Below are 19,157 nucleotides of genomic sequence, written 5' to 3' on the forward strand. Positions count from 1 at the left end.
GGCCAGTTTCTCTAGGGCTATATAATCCTTTTTTTTTTTTTTTTTTTTTTTGAAAAGGGACGAGGCTATAATTTTTAGCGTAAAGCATGAAAACTGGGGACAAATGAGCAGTCTTCCCTGATGTGACAAGTGACAATGGGGCATGCACAGCCTCCCGCCGTTCTCAATACTGAGACAAGCGTGTCCCACCGCACAAAAAGGACTCGAACGTTTGGAGGCCATATGGTTTTTGAATTTTCTTCACAATTTTCAGTCAGTTTGATGGATTGAGTTAACCCTCCTTTTAAACTGTTTAACTCCGTTTTACAAAAGCCATAATGCACACATAGGCCGTCTCTTCGCGCGGGCATCTGTGCCCATTAATGTCGACTCTTTTCTTCGTCTTTTTAGCACGCCATTTTAAACAAGTCCATGAATTACAATGAAACTCACTCTTTTTATATAAAGCGCTTGTCTTTCTCCCTTTTCTGAGGGCTGAAATAATATGGTTGACTTTTGTCCAGAGATTTTTTTTCAAAAAGCGCCAGATCTTGCAGCGAAAGTGTTTTTCATGTTAAGTAGGCGAAGTCATAAAGTGTATAAACAGTGACATTTATGCGAGTGTCTGCAAAGGGGGAGTCTTTTGTTTACTTTCTTTTTCACTCCACCTCTTTCTCCTTTTTATTTCCTTTGTCTTTTGTGAGTTTAATGAAGCCGAAACATGTGTGGAAGAGTAACTGAAAGAAAGGATAAACGACTGCTCTCTCTGATCAACAGAAGGAGTCTCATTTAACTTCCAGCCTCTCGAGGAGGAAAGTCGCGGCACGCGGACTTACACTTGTACCGAAGGCTTGTATGTGAGCTTGTGTGGACACCTTTAACGGATATGTTTGATTACCTTGGTTTCCTTTGTTTTCTGTTTTCTAACTAACAATTCGGCTTACTTGAAGCACGTTTGGACACGTACACGCGCTAGCGGCACTGGTCAAAATAAATTCCAATAACAAATAGGACTCCACATACCCAACTGTATAAACCCAACCATAATGACAAATTACATCTACAGCAACCATTAACCATTTATTATGATGGTGGTGATGATGATGATGATGATTATTATTATTATTGATAATAATAATATTAATAGTATTAATAATAGTAATAATAATAACTACAATAACATTATTATTATTATTATTATTATTATTATTATAAATAATAATAATAATAATAATAATGATATTAATAATTAATTATTAATGAACGTATTATAGGCCTAGTAGTAGAAATAGAAGTTAGATTCGTTTTTGTCAATGCAAACTCCAAATGATTTTTTTTGGTCAGCAATGCTATATGTATGTTTCAATCCTTTCTATTTTTTAAAATCACATTTGTGGCTGATAGGCTACTCAGCTTTTTTTTCTTTGTAAGTCTGACGGTGCAGGCGTTTCCCTGGTTCCACTGAGAACAGAAGTCTGACGATATTAGTTTAATCTTACCCATTTGTACCACAGAAGTCAAGTAGTGAAAGTAAAAAGAAAGAAAAATAACCAGTTGCACTTTATTCATGCGTATAACATCGAAATTGTTTTTGTTATTATTCTCGCTTACAGAAGAGGCAAAAACATACGCCAGAGTAATTCGTTAAGATGGATCACGTGAATTTTGACCAATAAATAGTGACGTTATTTTATTTGCTAACAGAAAAAAAGTTGGATAGGCCTACTAGCCTATACTAAGTTGATACGATAAAGATGTTTCTTGTGATGTTATTTTGTCAGTTGATTTAGGACTGCCATAACTTATGCATGGCCATACTAAAGTGAGGTACAGCGAGCATCCAATTTTCACTTTTCAATAGCCTGCACGTGTGTGGGTGCGCGCGCACCCACATATTGCCACCGAAATGGACCTCATTTTTATTTGGGGGGTGGGTGTAATATTTATCCAATACATCGCTTCCTTATATTTTCAATTGTTTTGAAGTTGCTGAACCACCGCGCGCTAAATCACTCCATCCACTGCAAATATGAGACCCGGACGCTCAACAACATTTATTATATCAGTAAAGGTTGGGGCAGGCTGAGATCTTAGATTTCAGTCCCTTATTTTATGGGGTCTTGTCAAACGTGGCAACGATAAGTAATACTACAATCTGAGGGACCAGAACGTGGTAATTAATCCCAAAGTCTTAAGTGTATTTCAGTTCACGAGGAGAAAAAAAAAATCACTAATTCAATCGTCCGGAAAATTGAAGTTTGATGCATGAGTCCCTGCTGAAACAATAGGTCGCCCCCTCGTTCTCTTTTCCTCCCTTTCTCTCTCTCTTTCTCTCTCTCTCTCTCTCCCTCCCTCCCTCCCCCCCCCCCCCCCCCCCCCTCTCTCTCTCTGGGCATCTCTTTTGCGATACCTGTTTCTGTATGAACAACTCTCTGGGCATCTCTTTTGCGATACCTGTTTCTGTATGAATAAAACAGCGACGAAACTTAACTGAAATAAGATCCACGATATGTCAATTCCATAACTTCAATCTAACTAATTGTATCTAACATTTCCTATTATCTATCCGCGTTATCCTTATACACGTTTGGCCTAGTAGACTTTTGTTTTTGAAGCGCTTTACATTTTCACCTCACTAATCCAGGAGTATATTGAAACGCTTTAGGTCTAGTTCATATTTTACCTAAGATGGTTATAATAACATTGATATGGTATAAGTAAGGTCTTGACTTGGAAATATGATTGTAATAGTGTTTGTTTTTGTGAACAACATTTCTAATTAATGAATGGCTGGACATTATGGGAAAGATGGCCGAGTTGTTACCGTTAAAAAAACCTATCGACTCCGTGGTAGACGGTATGTCACTAAACTGTATGATTTGAGGTGAAAATGAACTAGATTAACCTAAGGGCGGAGCTTGATTGATCACTAAATAGGATAAATTTGAAAGTTTAAGTCACAGCGTTCCTGTAGAGCCTGTTAATTCTTCAAACTTCAATTTTACGGGCGATTGAACTAAGCATGTCCCTGACAAAATTGATATATGTATTAATTTTCTTTAACTGTTGATTAATTACTCTCCACTGAAAGAATTATATTGAACTCTTTGCCTCGAATTTGCATATTAATCAAATTCTAGTTGATAATTCACACGGAGAAGTGGATTTAGGGGGATTGTGAAGCATAACTTGAAAAATATATAGAACCTTAGATTTCCCCCCCTCCCTTGCTGCTGAGCCGCTTGTCTAGTGTATTAAAATCAAAGATGCAGAACGAGTTAGCCTGGCTATTTGGTGAAAACAGAAATTGCCTGTCCAGTTTTATGATGTGCCCGTGCTGAGCAGGCAGATCTTAATGTGTCCTGTCAAAATGTCAAAGATTTAACGCGGATAGAGGCTTACTCAACGCGCAGCTTATTTATGTGTGTGTGTGTGTGTGTGTGTGTGTGCGTGCGCGCGCGTGCGTGTATGCGGGTGGCTGGGTGGGTGTGTGTGTGCGCCTGTGCTGCGGAGCGCATGCGCGCGCGCGTTATGATTATTGTTACCGTGCGTTGGTACAGGCTTCAGTGTTCTAATAGCCTCGGGGTATGCTTGCCAGAAAGCCAATTTAAAGCCTATCACAACAATTTTATTAGTATTAGACGTCTGCGAAGACCGAAAACAAAATAAAGAAACGCAAGAAAATATGAACGCCTGTTCCGGCTGTTTGCATTTGTCCCCCTATTCGTTACAGCAAAAACACATCGCCTTATTATATTGGAATGAAATTCCAAACCAAGCCCTCTATTATTTCCCCTCATTTCACGTTTTGGAAGTTTTTATTATTTATGATATATACAAAATATGAACTAGTCTATCTGACATTTTTTCAGAAAACGCGTGGAATGTAATTAAAGTCCTTATTTGTGTAAAATATTTGTACGAATGACACATCTGAAGTAGTCGCCACCAAAATTATAATTTCGGTTTTAAATAACAAGTAAATGTGAATGTGAACACAAAAAAGGGGGCGGGTGTGTTAACCTGCCATGTGATCACAGAAAATATGATCACGTTCAATTAAAATGTGATTTCATTTTGGATTAATATTGTGAATTTACACCCGTGGATTAAGAAAACGAAACAATGGGGGCGAAGGAAGTGTCTTTCTAGTCATTACACATTTTACAACGTCTTAACCGATACGCACATTTTACAGGTCGAAGTTAGAGAAGAGGTCAACGATCGCAAAGATTTAAGTTGTTTCGTTTTTTTGTGTTGACGTTTTGGGAACACTGACCGCTTAACGCCGGGGCCTTTCCCCACGACAGTAAACTGTGCGGTATACTGAAGGTGGCAGCAACCAGGAGAGATGGAGAACTTACTGCACTGCCTTCTTTTTATTATGTTGTGACCCTGCTTTTTGATCGTTTGTGGTTGTGCCCTGTCATCTTTCTAGACATTTCGCACAGTCCACGAGCCATTTCAGACATGTCGGTTAAGGTTATTTGAAATTCAGTCGAAATTCAGAGCAAGAAAAATGTGTTGACTTAAATTAGTGGATGTGATGAGGAGTGCAGTGCCATAATACTGCAGTACTCCATAGAAAAACAATAGAATTATCTTTTGCGGATCAGTGTTTCTCGGTGTGTTTCTTGTTGTTGTTATTGTTTCCATTACAAATGCAACTGCTACTACTACTATACTACTGCTGCTACTGCTGCTGCTGCTGCTACTACTACTACTACTACTAATAATAATAATAATAATAATAATAATAATAAATCAGAAGTAGGTTCTGGACCATTATGAATTTAAAAGGTACTTTTTTTATTAATACATAATGCCATTGAGTTCTTCCAAGTGTCTGTAGTCTGCCACCTGGTGGAAGATGGACGGACTAACATGAACACCCCGACGTAGTGAAGTTCATAAACTCGAGTCAATTCCGTGTGGTCTGGATCTCTAGTAAATTAAAGACGCCTTTTGACGTGGTACACAAATCAGGAAGGTTTAGGAAAAACCTCGACAGGTGTATTTGGCACATTACAGGGGTTCTAACGATTAACTCAGCGTCACGTGTATTTTTAGAAACCGGACCCAGAAGGGTTAGGCCTAACGAAAAAAAAAACATTATTATAGGTCTGCTGCGATTGTGCGGTTTTTTTAAATGAGTAAATAGTTAATATATCAATCAACTGCTGAGTTAGGAGCCCCGATCTAAAGCAGGCTGAAGTAGGCGATGAGGTGGGTTTGGGGCGGCAAGGACAATGGGAACTTGGGGCACCTTCATGAATTTGGAAATGTTAAACTTCTGCTTGTTTCTAAACGCGAAAATTCCTCGCGGGACCATGTTTTGCCGTGATAAAAATATAAAATAAGACCGTTCAATCATGGCTTCTCCACTTCTCCAGGACCGTCTGAACATCCATCATGTATCCTTTTCTACAAATTGCGATGACTCACAGTTTAAATGTGCAGCCCAACCCTCTCTGGTGTTTTGAATAAAATGTGCCCCCATTAAGATAAGAGGAGTGACCTTCACTTCCAGCTCGCCCTGATACAATGCCCAATTGCGTTCATTAAAATCAGCAGGCCGAAAAATTGAACGCAGATGGAGATAGACTGACCTTCACACACGTCACCTATACAAACGGCGTCTTTGAGGCCACGGCTGTGCACGGTGGATTGACCCAGGTTTTACTTTTTATGCCTGGGAACTCATTGACGAGAGGACATATCCCAAGCTTATGCAATACTGCACCTGGGTTTGTCTTGCCGTATGTTTGCACGTACAGTCACGGGACGACTGTGGCCCCGCGAGTCACAATGACCAGTGTATACTGGTTGGAAAACCAGATCTATAGCTCGTTAGTTGTTCGTTCAATTCCCAAGTGACGCGTTGTTTGTCGTACCCTTGAACGAGGTACTTAACCTGGATTGTTTCATTAACGTGTCTAGTCGTAATGGCCGAGTTGCAATATTTGGCTCTACAGAACTCACGGATCCGCCATAGTTTATGGATCTAGTCAGGTGAATTATGTGTGAAGGATTGACATAATTATCCATACCTTAAGGAGCTTTGAAAGAAAAACAAACCTGGCTACTTTTTTTTTTATTTTTACCAGGGGCATATAAATAGGCTATATATATATATTCTCCCCAAATATTATTTTTTTGCTCTTGGCAATTGTACTGTTGTGTTAGTGTAAAATAATGTAATTTTCCCATTTTGGGCATACAATATAGCTTACAGTATTGCCTAGTATGGTTTATTTCATATTGCTTTCTTTGTTATTTTAAGGGCGTGAAAACACACAGATCATTTGTTGCATGTTATGTAATCTAAGATACGATATGATATAATATATTATTTGATTATATCTTAGATTATATCACATTGCTTATATCAATTGAGATATTGTGACTGTGTTGAACCAGTTGTTTCATTTTTTGTCCCATTTCAGACAATAACACTATTAATCTGATCAAACAAAACTTAAGTGAAAAAGACCTAATCAACTGAAAGAAAAACGTACAGATATAGGAATGTGCACGTGAGAAAATAGACCTTCTTTCAAAGGGAAACAAGTGTGCGCTACGTCGAATCGTAGGATAGATTCTGCTTATTTATGTACTGCGGGATATTCACTTGGATATTCATTCGTGTGTTTGGTGCAGCTGTCGTCGCGGCAAACGTCTATAATGAGTTATCACGCGCCACACTAAGCTCTTCGTGATTTTCATATTTGCAAATCCTTCCCTTCGCCCTCGTGGAAGAGTCGTTTAACAAAATCTCGCGCAACAATTGCCATATTTTGGTTTTAAGGTGCAATGCCCTCCTTACGCACTTATGGGTGAAAACTCACATTTTAATGTCATCCGATGAATGTGGTGCAACTGCCACCGCGTGGCAAAATAGTGAATTGACACCTCCTCAATTAATTAAAGCCCAGCCGTTTTTTTTTTTTCTTCCATGGGATCCATGTGTTAATATTGAAGATAAAAAATGCAGTATTGTATGTTTTATTAATACAGAAATAACCGTGTCTAAATAGAAAACTGGTTAACTTTTTATTACACCAGTAGGGGGGAAAATAGGAAGATATGATTGCACTCACGTATCCAGAATCAAATCAGCCTCCATTACCAGTGAATGCATTCAACTGGAATGTATCCGGTGTCTGGTAATAGCTTTCCCTTTCACTCAGTATCTTTCTGTATCAGAACTGTACTGTATTTTAGTCTTATATATTTTTTAAAAGAACAACAAGTCACTGAATGCACCCAGCTATCTTGTCTTTATTCAGTTATTCTGCTTGAAAGGTCATGTGAATAAAGTATGTCTTGTGTGAACTTACTGAATCAACAAGCTGCTAGGTAGTCAGACTGCAATCAGAGCACGCCATGCACTCTGGCTCCATCTAGTGACAAGTTCTATATCGCAACTGCATACACTATAATAAAAGCAGTCAGTCGTCTTTGTAATTGCATTGTTTACAATGTCATTTAGAAAGCTACTTACTTTTTATCTCGTGATGCAAGAGTGACGCTTCCTGTTTCCTAAAATTAGGGGGGTGTTGGCATCGTGTTTAATTAGTGACTCCTTGATTTCAACCAATAAAACTGCATTGTTATGGAAAGCAAGGTTATTTTATTAGTTTATACAAATAAATGATTGACAGAATCTATTAACTTCAACCATTCCATACTTTTAATTTTAATTGCAAAGTTTAAAAAAAATGTGACTCAATGTTGCACAACTTATGGTGAACACACTATTGAGTCTTTAATAACCTGCCGTTCATATAGTTTGGGACAAAGGCATATTTTCCCCACCATTTCAGGGCACTAAAATGTTTAAGACAAATGGCTTCACGGTCAGATTACTTAGGTGTGTTCAATTTCTTCCTTAGTGCAGGTATAAGAGAGTTTTCAGTATCTAGGTTTGATTCTAGGCATTGGAGTATTGGTGTCTGTCAACATGAGGACCAGAGATGTGCCAATGAAAGTCACGGAAGCTATTAAAAGGCTGAGAAATAAGGGGGAAAAAACAGTCAGAGGCACAGGCCAAACCTTAGGCTTACCAAAATTAACTGTTTTGGAACACCACTAAGAAGAAAGAGAGCATAGGTGAGCTCAGTAATCACACAGGGCCTGGTAGGCTAAAGAAGATGTCTACTGCTCATGACCAAAGAATTCTCACCATAATGAACAAAAAAACCCCAATCAGCTGTCCAACAGATCAGAAACACTCTTCAGGAGGCAGGCATGGATGTGTCAATAATTACTGTCCGCATTAGACTTCATGAACTATTGAGGCTACACTGCTAGATGCAAACCACTAGTGAGCTGCAAAAACAGGATGTCCAGGTGTCAGTGTGCTAAGAAGTACCTAAAAGAGCCAGCAGAGTTCTGGAATAAGGTCTTATGGACAGATGAGACCAAGATTCACTTGTGAATCGGTGTGATGGTAAGAGCAAAGTATGGAGGTCAAAAGGAACTGCCGGCAAGATCACAAAGCATGGTGGTGTGGGTGTTATGGTTTGGCCATGTATGGCTGCCACAGGTACCGGCTCACTTGTCTTCACTGATGGTGTAACTGACAGAACAATGAGTTATGAAGGCTGGGGAAAGTCAATGCTTTGTTGCTTTTTTTTACGTGCAGAGCACAGTCAGTAGAATCCAGTGACCCAAGTATTGCCAAGCCTTAGTTCAGTAAGCTTGACTCAGAGGCTGGGAGAGGTTAATAATGCCCAAGGCATTCGAGAGGTAATGTGATTAAAATGGGTAATTTAGGAGTCTTTTCAATGTCAAAATGGGTAAGGTAGGAGTCTTTTTAATGTTAGTTGTAATTGCACTTGCGCTTATAGCATCTTTTTATAACACATTCCGAATGACAAGAAAAATATTTAATCCTCTCCCCTTCAGCTTGGCGGGACCATGAACCTCTGCGATTAAAACCCTATTCTCATTCCATCCCGTTCGTGCCTGCCACCGTAATCTTCGCCGCGGGAATTTGCGCGAACTCTACGATAGCTGCGTTTTTAGCTCGTGTACCGCTTGTCTCCATGCTGGTCCGCGATAGTGTTCCGGCCCTGGCACGCGACAGAGCGGCGGTTGGGAGCGCGCACGCGCACTACGCGCGCAACACAGCCGTCTGCTCTTTATCTTAATCTGTCTCCACCCCCACAACCCCACCGACAGGCAGATCCACTTCCAAGTGGGCAGGAGGAAGGCAGACAGTGATTAAAGCTCTCGGTGGACTGCCTCTAATGCGCCAGCCTCTCAGCCATCAGACTCTGGCACTTTTATTGTCATCACAGAGATGCAATATCCTGTCTGAGCAGCTGGCCAATAGCCTTGAAGCAGTGTCTGAAATTTGGGGGAGAACCTGTCACAGGCAATGGGCGCCACCACTGGAGCCCTTTGCAGGTTACCTATCTAGGTCTTACTTCCAGTTTATTGCATTTGCACTGACATTTGTTTTCAGTGGTCCCACTAATTTAGATAGGAGCAGGCCACAGCATTGACACTGGCAGTCTGTTTCACTGAGAGACATGCATTGCTCTCTCTCAGTTTATAACATATACGTTCGGATGCTGTGTGGACATATGCATGTATGCATCCTTATGGGAAATTTGACTAGAGACGCTGAAGCAAAGCTCAATAAATTCCCTACTTTGAATGTGGTTGTGGAGGGAAAAATGTGTCATGTATCCTTCTTCAGATTTCCTTTAAACTGGGACACGGGGAATTTGCTGATCGACTACGAGAGCAGTGGTTTCCATTTGGAGGCCATCTATAGTAGAATATCTCCTTCAAGGACAAAACTATGGTTGATGACAAGACAAGGTCTTTCACTATAGATGTGGGTTTCATTTCAACGGTAGTGAAGACACGGTCACTCTGTTGGACCAATTAGTTTCGCTTAGTCAAACGTCAAGCCTCACAATAATGCTAGCTAGTCTAGCAATTAGTTCATATGAAAATATGTTTATTCCTGTTCAGGGTGGGCATGGTGGGGGGGGGGGTTGACATCCCAGCATGCACTGGGCAAGCGGCAGGCACCTTCAGGCCGTTTCCGGCCATAGAAATCAAGACAAATGTAAGTAGGCTACTGCAAAAAAGTTTTAGTCTTGTAATGAAACCTAAAATCTTATGTTTTTCTTCCTCAAGTAGAAAATATTAACTTGCTGTAAGTTACTTTTTGCTTGTCAAGTGAAATGGGCGACATAGCTCAGGAGGTAAGACCGATTGTCTGGCAGTCGGAGGGTTGCCGGTTCAAACCCCGCCCTGGGCATGTCGAAGTGTCCTTGAGCAAGACACCTAACCCCTAACTGCTCTGGCGAATGAGAGGCATCAATTGTAAAGCGCTTTGGATAAAAGCGCTATATAAATGCAGTCCATTTACCATTTACCAAATTGTCTCACCTCATTGGCAATCATTTTGTCTTATTTAGCAATAAGTAAATAAATAACAAGAATAAATAAGATGTGAAGTCTAAATATAAGACAAAAAATACTTGTTAAGATTTGCTTGTTTTTTGGTTTTTGCAGTGAGAAAAAAAATACTCCAACACAACTGAACCACCTTCAGCTTTGGTTGTATTTTCGTTTACCAATCAGTACCAGGAAGGAAGAAAATAATTTGGATTTTTTGTACTCCAGTATAATCCTGCAGCCTCTATTCCGAACTCAGTTCTACACGCTGCAGGCTTGTGTTAAGGTCTGCTATACCGTTATTTTGAGAATAGCCTACTGGTAATAATCACGTGGAATACAAAAGAGACGGCCCTCCTTTGAAATTGTATTTGTACGTTTCTGAATTAATGTATCGCTAAGGCGAGCTATCTTTCTACACGCGCTCTCCTACACTGCAAAATGATTGCTTTTAAATTATTTACGGGGCTGTGTTGTGCGTAGCAATGCTTTCGAGCAGTTAAAGACGTGTATTGGAGGAGAGCACTTATCGGTTTTCTCGTCCTCGTTCCAAAATAAACGGTGGCGTAACTGTCAACTCCCCTAAATCTAATCTGCAGGTACTTTACTTTGTTGATCCAATTTATTTGGCCAATTCCTTCCTCTTTTATCAAGCAGGGTTACGGCCTCCTAATGAAGTCGACCAGCTCCAACTGCCAGACCCCACGCTGCCTCTTGTTGGGTGAGCGAGAGAGGGGACCAGCTTGGAGAGGGTAATCTATCTCCATCACTTGAATGATTATCCCCATTAATCTGCCATAAACTAATAACATAAGCAACATTCCCCCCACCTTCATGTTTGCCTGAACTTCATTAAGTCTTTAGTACATTAATGTGTCTTACTTATCGACCTTTTGCCATTGGCTGCTGCAAAGTCAGCTGACAGGCATCTCCCCGAGGAATTAGTTGGAGGATCCAGACAGTTTTTCTTTTATTTTATTTTTTTTCGCAATACTTTCTGAGCAGAGTTTATTTATTTATTTATTTTTTGGTTCTTTGGACGTGAACAAAGAAGCAATTGGGCGATAAGAGGAAGAGAGGAAGATATGGAGAACGAGTGTTTAAATTGAATTTAGCGAGTCAGACCTTGGACGGGTCCCTGGCAGTCAAGGGTTTAATTTAGCTGATCAAGTTATAAACGCAACAAGGGCCAGGTAATCAATCTTCAACCTGTCAGCCAGACAGGCAGGCCTCCTAAGCAATAGAGACTGCCCATAGCGAGGCTATCTCAATTCCCTCCCAAATTGACTGCTTCTGTGTTTCACTGATGTCTTACAAACGTACTGTTCAATTAAGCCCAATGAAACGCGCCCTCCCACTGGGAGGCCCGCAGGCATTATGGCGTCGGTGGGTATCATTAATGTACATCATACCCGCGAACACATTTTCCCCGAGTGGGGCGGGCTCACGTAGCGCTCACTCAGATTTCGCGGTTCCCATTTTGATATGGGGGGGGGGTTCCAGTGTGAGGACTTCTGCTTGTGACTGAAATAATTGTCAGTTCTTCCACAGGCAGAGTGTGACTTTTCTGTGCACAGAGAGGGGGAACCGTCGCAATTTACTGGGTCTCGGTGAATTGACCGATTGACAAGTGTGATTATCTGAAATAAGTGTTTTTTTATGGGGTCCCCCCCATCCCTTCCACTGTCCCTGGTGTGCATGTGTGTGTTCATGTGTGTGTGTGTGTGTGCTGTATGTGAGGGCATGTATGTGTGTGTATTATTACAATAATATGTAGGTCAGTTTTCAAATTAAATCTTGCTTGAAACATTTCAATATATCAGAAAGGTTTTGATATTTATCACCCATCTGTATGTGAAAAATAGCAAATTGTTACTTTAAAAAAGTTACGTTTATTCTAAATAATTGTATATTGAAGCCGTTAGAGTATTGCATTTCTTCCCCTCAATATTCAGATTTATGGTGGAGAGCACTGTTTGTGGAAAGAGAAGAAACAATTGGGACACAATATCGTAATGTCCATTTGGGAATTAAAGCACCAGATCTCAGAATAGCTGCTTTCCACCCCCCAATAGAAGGTTTCTGTGAGTTAGAAATTGAACTATTGGCTCATGGGTAAATACGGCATTGGGGCTTCTATATCACAGTCTCTCATTCAACATGCCCATGCTATACAGTCTTAAAATGTTTTAATCTCCTTGTGTTAGGAGATGTCCTTGCTGATGGATGTTGGCTTGGCCCTTGGTCCTACAGTGGGTCTGGGCATTTTAATTTAAGTATTTATCTATTACTTAAGTATTGAAATACTATCTTGCTTATGTTTGATATAATTTATAGCAATTTCCTGTTGAAAGTTTTTTAATTATTTTAAATTATTTTTCCAGCAGAATTTCTCTATAGATTAATTAAGATGATAGTAATATTTCTAATGCTATTATTATGAATCATATTTACACAGCTGTGTAATATGCTATAATTGCATAATAAAATAGGTTAGCTACACCTTATGCATTAGTTAAATGTGTTGTTTTAGTGTTTTCCCTCAGTAAGGAGCCAATTAATAAAATTACCCATCATGCCCATAAAATTATGCATCATGTTTGCATCTGTAGATAAATTCATTAGTACCATTAACCAGAAACAGAAAACAAAACATAAAATACCACTTGCAAATTTAGGTGATTGTGCGTTTTGAAATTTTGACAGCAAGTTTTAAATCAAGATTCAGAATGTACTTGCACTGAAGCAAAGGCAAAAGTTCTATTAATTAGTTATATACTCACCATCGCGCAGAGTCCGTTAGTGGAGACATATGACTCAAACCCACAGCTTTCGTCCATCACATGAGTTCCATTAAAGTCAAGTGTGGGGCCCTTGGGACTAGGGACTATCTTTGGCACCAGACAGGCTGAGTCTGTGTTGTACGTTTGGGCTTGGGTACGTGTTTGTTTTTGGTATGGGGTTCAGCTTAAATGAGCGTAGTCGGGGGTGAGGGATAACCGGGGAAACCCTACCTTTTGAAAGTCTCCTTGACAACAGAGGTATTAGTTATTGGGGTGCTGTTTTGGGGAGACAAGGGGGTTTGAAATAGAAGCCAATTACCCTGGCTCTCCATTTTTTCATTCTCCACTGGAGCTTGTTGTTGCAAATGTATAATGGCGCGGTGTTGCCTCGATATATATTACAGTGCGACGATCATGAATATATTTATGAAAAACAAGTTTTGCATCATGAATAAAATCAGCGCTGTAAAAAGGAAAGGTGTAACAAATAATTAAAAAAGACAAATTAGACCCCCGCGCAAGGGGACTCTTTGATTAATGTGACCACACAGCTTGGAATGCATGGAGCCGTTTATTCAGACGTACGGAGAACTTTACGACCTGCACAGGCATTATCGTATCGCTTCGTTAATTTGCGTTATTATTCATTCGCCAAGATAATGCCCTTTACCCGCCGTGACTCGATTTCACTACGTAATACCGGGCCGCTATGTTTTTAATATGCAGGAATGTTTCATTAAAGTTTGAAGCGAGAAGCGCACAGTTCTCAGGAAATTATTGTGCCCCTTTTGATCTGTCAACAATGATGTGTGGAAAATGGCTGAAAGGCTTACAAGAGAAGGGTGTATGTGTGTGTGTATAAGTGTGTGTATGAGTGTGTGTGTGTGTGTGTGTGTGCATGCATGTGTTTGCGTGTGTGTAGAAAAGAGGTGGTTTAGAGCTCAGCCATTTGAGTTCCATTTGAAATTTTCCGCCCAAAATTAGTGAACAGAAGAGGAGGCCAGGATGTTAAAAAAGCAGAGCCCTCTGTTTGGTAATGAGAGAGTCCATAAGCCGGTGGGCACTGCCCAGTGGCACACTGTCCTGGGTGTCCTTGGCACACCCAGTTTTTGACTGGCGCACCCAAAAAAAAGGTTCCACCCCCTCAGACCACAGTCACAGTCTTACTGTCAGTCCAGATTGAACTCAGGTAATTTCATCTGCAATTTAATGTAGAAAAGTTTGGTCAAGGGTGATTTCGGGTGCTCTCTTGACAGTTGAAAAAATGGAGCATATTACCTTGAGTAATTGCTTTGGCATTGTGAACAATGCAGCATCAATTTCACTCAGGTACGATGTTACCCGGAAAGTTAAATGGTTGCAATGGTTACACCCCACACTGCTATAAGCATTAATATTGAATCACAAAGGAATCACATAAATTATGTGCCAGTTACTATATATAAGATTTTATTTTATTATTGCTGTGCCCTGAATGTAGACTGCCATATTAGTGGGCAGAGTCCAAAAGAACAATAAAAAATCTAACTGAAAGTTATTGAAATGATATTCATACCTTAATGGCTATCGGTTTTCAGAGGAGTTCACAGTGAATGTTTTTGGGGAAGGCATTTTGAAGCAATCCAGAAACAAGTGCAAGATTTACCGAGCCACTAAAATGAGTCGCCTATAAAATGAATTCATGGTCAAGCTTTTTGTGTCACCTATTTCTACTCTTTCTCTCCTGGTTTCATTCCTGATTTCTGCTACAAAAGTAAAATGCCCGGTGTTAATTGAACTCTAACAGAGTACAAGAGTCCAAAATGGACCATATGTGCTCTGTGAGAGCTGATTTAACACTGGACATTTTACTGTGTACTATATAGATATCAATGTGGAGGTCAACTACAGTCTGGATTACCAGAAGTTGTCTTTCCATCATAATCTACATCAGCTGTGTCATGCCGTTTTAATTGATATTATTGACACATTCTTAGATGGGAATTTATATATTGTCATGACAGAATACCAAGCATCACAGGTATGTCCAATGAGTTCAAACACAGTTCAGTGGAATGTATACGGTTTCGTTATTAGGCTAATTAAAATCCAAAATTACAAATGAATCACACAAAATAAATACCAATGTTACCATGTCAATAGTGTGCAATAGTGTGTCAATTAATTAATAGCTGCCAATTTTTGCAGTACTTATTTAGTTACCACAAGTGTACTTGCATAAGTAGCATATATGCATGTCTGTTTATTATGAAGTGTGACTGTGTTCACCACTTTGTAAAGTAGTTTTAACATACTTTTGTTTCCACATGAACTAAATGTCCTAGGGGAAGGCACAAAAGAAACGGGATTATTTTTCTATGTTCAGTGTAGTTTCTTTTGTCCTTTGCTGACAGTACTTACCAATGTTATCCCACATTAGTATTGCAAAGAGCATTTGCATTCAGTATAATTTTTTAAATGTAAGAATCAGAGAAAATCTGAAACGTGACGAGATTTAACACTTGACTCCGCGCACGAAACGCAGATTGCAGTGTTTTACCGCTGTTGCATATAGATTATGCCCGCTGTATGTGCAGCTTTGTTCATTGTGGTGAAACGCGGGTCATTATCAAGCATTATTGCCTTGAACCGATGGACGTGGTGGAGGGTCAGTTGGGGCGGGGGCAAGCACAAAGCCGGTATCGGACTGACTGAGCAGCTGAGGGAACTCGTCTCTTTGCCCGGCCCTTCCTCTTCACTTGCGTCGGCACCAACATTAATCATTGTGTCACAGCTGTTTTGTATTTGCTGGTAGTCTGTCCTCTTTAAAATGATCGGGACAAATTAATTTGTTGCCGTACAAGACAAGAAGCCGGCAGCCTGGCAAGGCTGAGACCAGTGGAAAGCAACTTAATGCAGCTGCAGGTGTACGAGATGTAAAAAAAAAAAAATTATATTTCGATAAATAATTCAAGCGCATAAGAAATTAAAATGCTCTGTTTAATTATTGAAGACACATTCGAATGTAAAGATCAGTATTATTAACAGGAACTCAAAGTTTACGTCATCGATCGGGTGTTTGTTCGCTCGTTTGTTCATTAGTTCTTTCGTCTGGTTCGTTGATTTATTTGTTCACTGTTTCGCCGTTTAGTTGTTCAGTCATTCAGTCAGTCAGACAGTTACCATTGAGGGAAACTGACAGGTAGCTACAACCAGATAGACTTGTCAGGTAGGTAATATTATGATAAAGAGGGTGATATAAAGTCCAATTTAAAGACTCAATTTAGAGTAAGGCCGGCCGTGACATTATTATTATTATTGTTATTATTATTATTATTATTATTATTATTAATAATTTGGATTAGTGTGAATTTAGGTAAAATAGATTACGAGGTTGATCAAATAAACACATCATTAAGGACAAGTAATGCTTTTGAAGACATTTACACCAGCCAGAATTAGGCTGTGAATAGAACCATAATTAGTTGTTCAATTTAAGATTTTCATGTAATTATAACATTTTATATATTTTGTTGTTACATTCAATGTCACGTAAAAGGTTTCTGTCTCTGCTTATGAGGAGCGCGCGAAAAGCCCAAATAGAAAGTATTTTTCATTGCATAAACTACAAAAAAATATATTGTTGCTCTTTTAGTCAATTTTTCTAAAGGCTTTGCATTGGTTTATAATTTAAATGTAGGCCCTGTGAACCTCCACTGCGTATCTACCAATCTACCAATTTTAGACTTTTTTGCTAAAACGTCTTTCAGTCGTTTTCCACCCAGTTATCTATGCAATGACTAAAAGTAAACGATATAACCAAACACACCAGAGCCGACCTTAAAATAGGCTCAAATGTTCTCGAAGCTCACTTTCATAGTGATCTCTGTCATATTAACAATAAGATAAGATTGGATATTCGCTGTTCTTGGTTGTTGTTGTTTTTTAATACTAACTGTTTTTGCTTGTTTGTTTGTTTAAAATAGAAGATGGTTATTTCACACAATCACATTCTTCACCTTCACTCTCATAAGTTTCACAGTTTCAACAGTTATTGATACAATTACCAATTATTAATTTATTGCTAGCAATCTACGATCAACGTGACTTACGACTTGAACCTCAATTGAAAAAAAAAAACAATACCACAAGTTAGATATTCGTTGCTGCGTTAGATTCGTGCATTACACCTGGTTTGAAGTTTGACCTGAGTTGTCAGATTTGGTTTAACTGCTTTCAGATGATTTGTCAACCTTAAGTGGAAAAGTATCGAACTCGTATAATTTCGTCTTGCTTTTCCGTGTCCGTGTAGACGGGTTTTATATACCCTACCCTATCTACTTGTATCTCGTGTCGAACACGCTGTGAGCGACCTTTTTATTGATTTATTTCATATGTCCATTCGTTGCCATTGCACGGGTTGTTTTTATCAGATGTGAATGATAAAGGAAATTAGCATTACCGATAGCAGAACTTCGAATGGACGGATGAAAAGACGAATGAAAGCTGGAACGTTTTGGTTATACCATTTCTGCGGTTTGTATTTTAAGGTATTTTGTGAGCCAATTTTCATTAACGGTGTTAGGAGCTCGGAGATTAAAGCCAATTAGGTCCCGAAGTTAAACAACGCAGCCTGGTATCGGCCTGTCTGTTTAGCGTTTTGATTGATGCTCTCTGGGCTCCAGCGGGCAAAAAGTGAAGAAGAAAATAAATACATGGAGTTCATTTGAGCCCTCGCGCGCACACGTGCGACACTCCAGACGCACTGAGATCGACTGCAGCTGGACCAACTCGACGTGTTTTGGGCTACTTCTTTTAAAGGCGAACGGCGCGGAGACCCATTTGTATTCGGGGATTCGAGTGACCATGGATCAAGCTGGAGCTCATCTCCACCAGACTCAAGCGGAGCCTATAAATTTCGGGATCGATCAGATCTTGAACAGTGCGGATCAGGGGACCTGCATGATCCCCAACGGCAGGCACCCAGAGTCGGATTGGGGTTTAGGATGCATCGTCGGCAGTGCTTACCAAACGATGGCCGGCAACTATAACATCAGCAATGCTGGGGGATACAATAGCAACTCGTGCAGTGGCGTGTCTTTTAACGGTTCCTACAATGTGAATATGGGTATGAACGTGAACGGGAGTAATCCGGCCGGAGTGATTCGCGTGCCAGCTCACCGTCCACTAACTAATGCTCATTCATCTATACCCACGAGCATGAGTACAGGGCCAAGTATTGGAACCGTGAACACCATCAATAATCTCACGGGATTAACATTTCCTTGGATGGAGAGTAACAGAAGGTTTACGAAAGATAGATTTACAGGTAACAGTGACTATATGAGTAGTTGCAGAAATTTGTTTGCCACGGTCCGTTTTTTATTTTTATTTATTTATTTTTACAAATGGGAGGTTTAAATGACAAGTGTGTGTTTCAGGCAGAATTTTGACTTCGAGCGAAATGTTTTTTGCTACGGCAGTTAGAGTTAAGATTGCGCTTGCTTAAAATAGACTGGGAAGACATACAGTACACGGATTGCATATGTAGGCAACGCATTAAGAAGTGTTTTGATTAGGTTAGTCAAAAGTCACCCCTAGGATACCGCTTCTGGACAACAGGCTACGTTTTAGAGGGCATGAAAATGCAGTAATGCGCGACAGAATGCCACGTGCGCAATATGGAAGTTGCTAAATGTCTTCAAACCTCACGAAGTAGTGATTGGGCGCCACGTACTAAATTATTACAAATCCCTAAACTTGATTTAAAAAAATTACTCTGCCTCATCTCTATTCTGCGCAGAATATATATATTCTTCTGTTCGTAATAAATCTGTAACGTGGATTTGAAAGGGCGTGAGCGAGGTAATTTAATTGATCTCTACACTGCCGCGTGTTTACAGCCTAATAAATAAATCGGGTAATCAGGATATGCTGTTCCAAACTTTTCTTACTATGCATTTAAAACAATTGGAACATTGCAGTGAAACAATT

General features: G+C 39.8%; 1 protein-coding gene across 11 annotated transcripts in view; it reads left to right on the plus strand.

Moving 5' to 3' along the window:
• LOC118217707 (T-cell leukemia homeobox protein 1-like) overlaps positions 1-19,157 on the plus strand; it is a 97,310-nt gene that overhangs the window by 76,048 nt on the left and 2,105 nt on the right. The window contains exon 4 of one of the 11 annotated variants that reach the window (XR_004763274.1): positions 11,056-11,153. The exons of 8 other annotated variants lie outside the window; for them this stretch is intronic. Coding sequence is in view for 1 of the 3 variants with exons in the window: in XM_035399687.1 (XP_035255578.1) it covers positions 18,030-18,492 (463 nt within the window). In the remaining 2 variants the exon portion in view is untranslated. Of the gene's footprint in view, positions 1-11,055; positions 11,154-17,918; positions 18,493-19,157 lie in introns of those variants that run through there. 2 more of the 11 variants (XR_004763276.1, XM_035399687.1) reach the window with 2 other exon arrangements.

The sequence above is a fragment of the Anguilla anguilla genome, chromosome 2 (assembly GCF_013347855.1).
Source record: "Anguilla anguilla isolate fAngAng1 chromosome 2, fAngAng1.pri, whole genome shotgun sequence".
In the NCBI taxonomy this organism is placed as follows: Eukaryota; Metazoa; Chordata; class Actinopteri; order Anguilliformes; family Anguillidae; genus Anguilla; species Anguilla anguilla.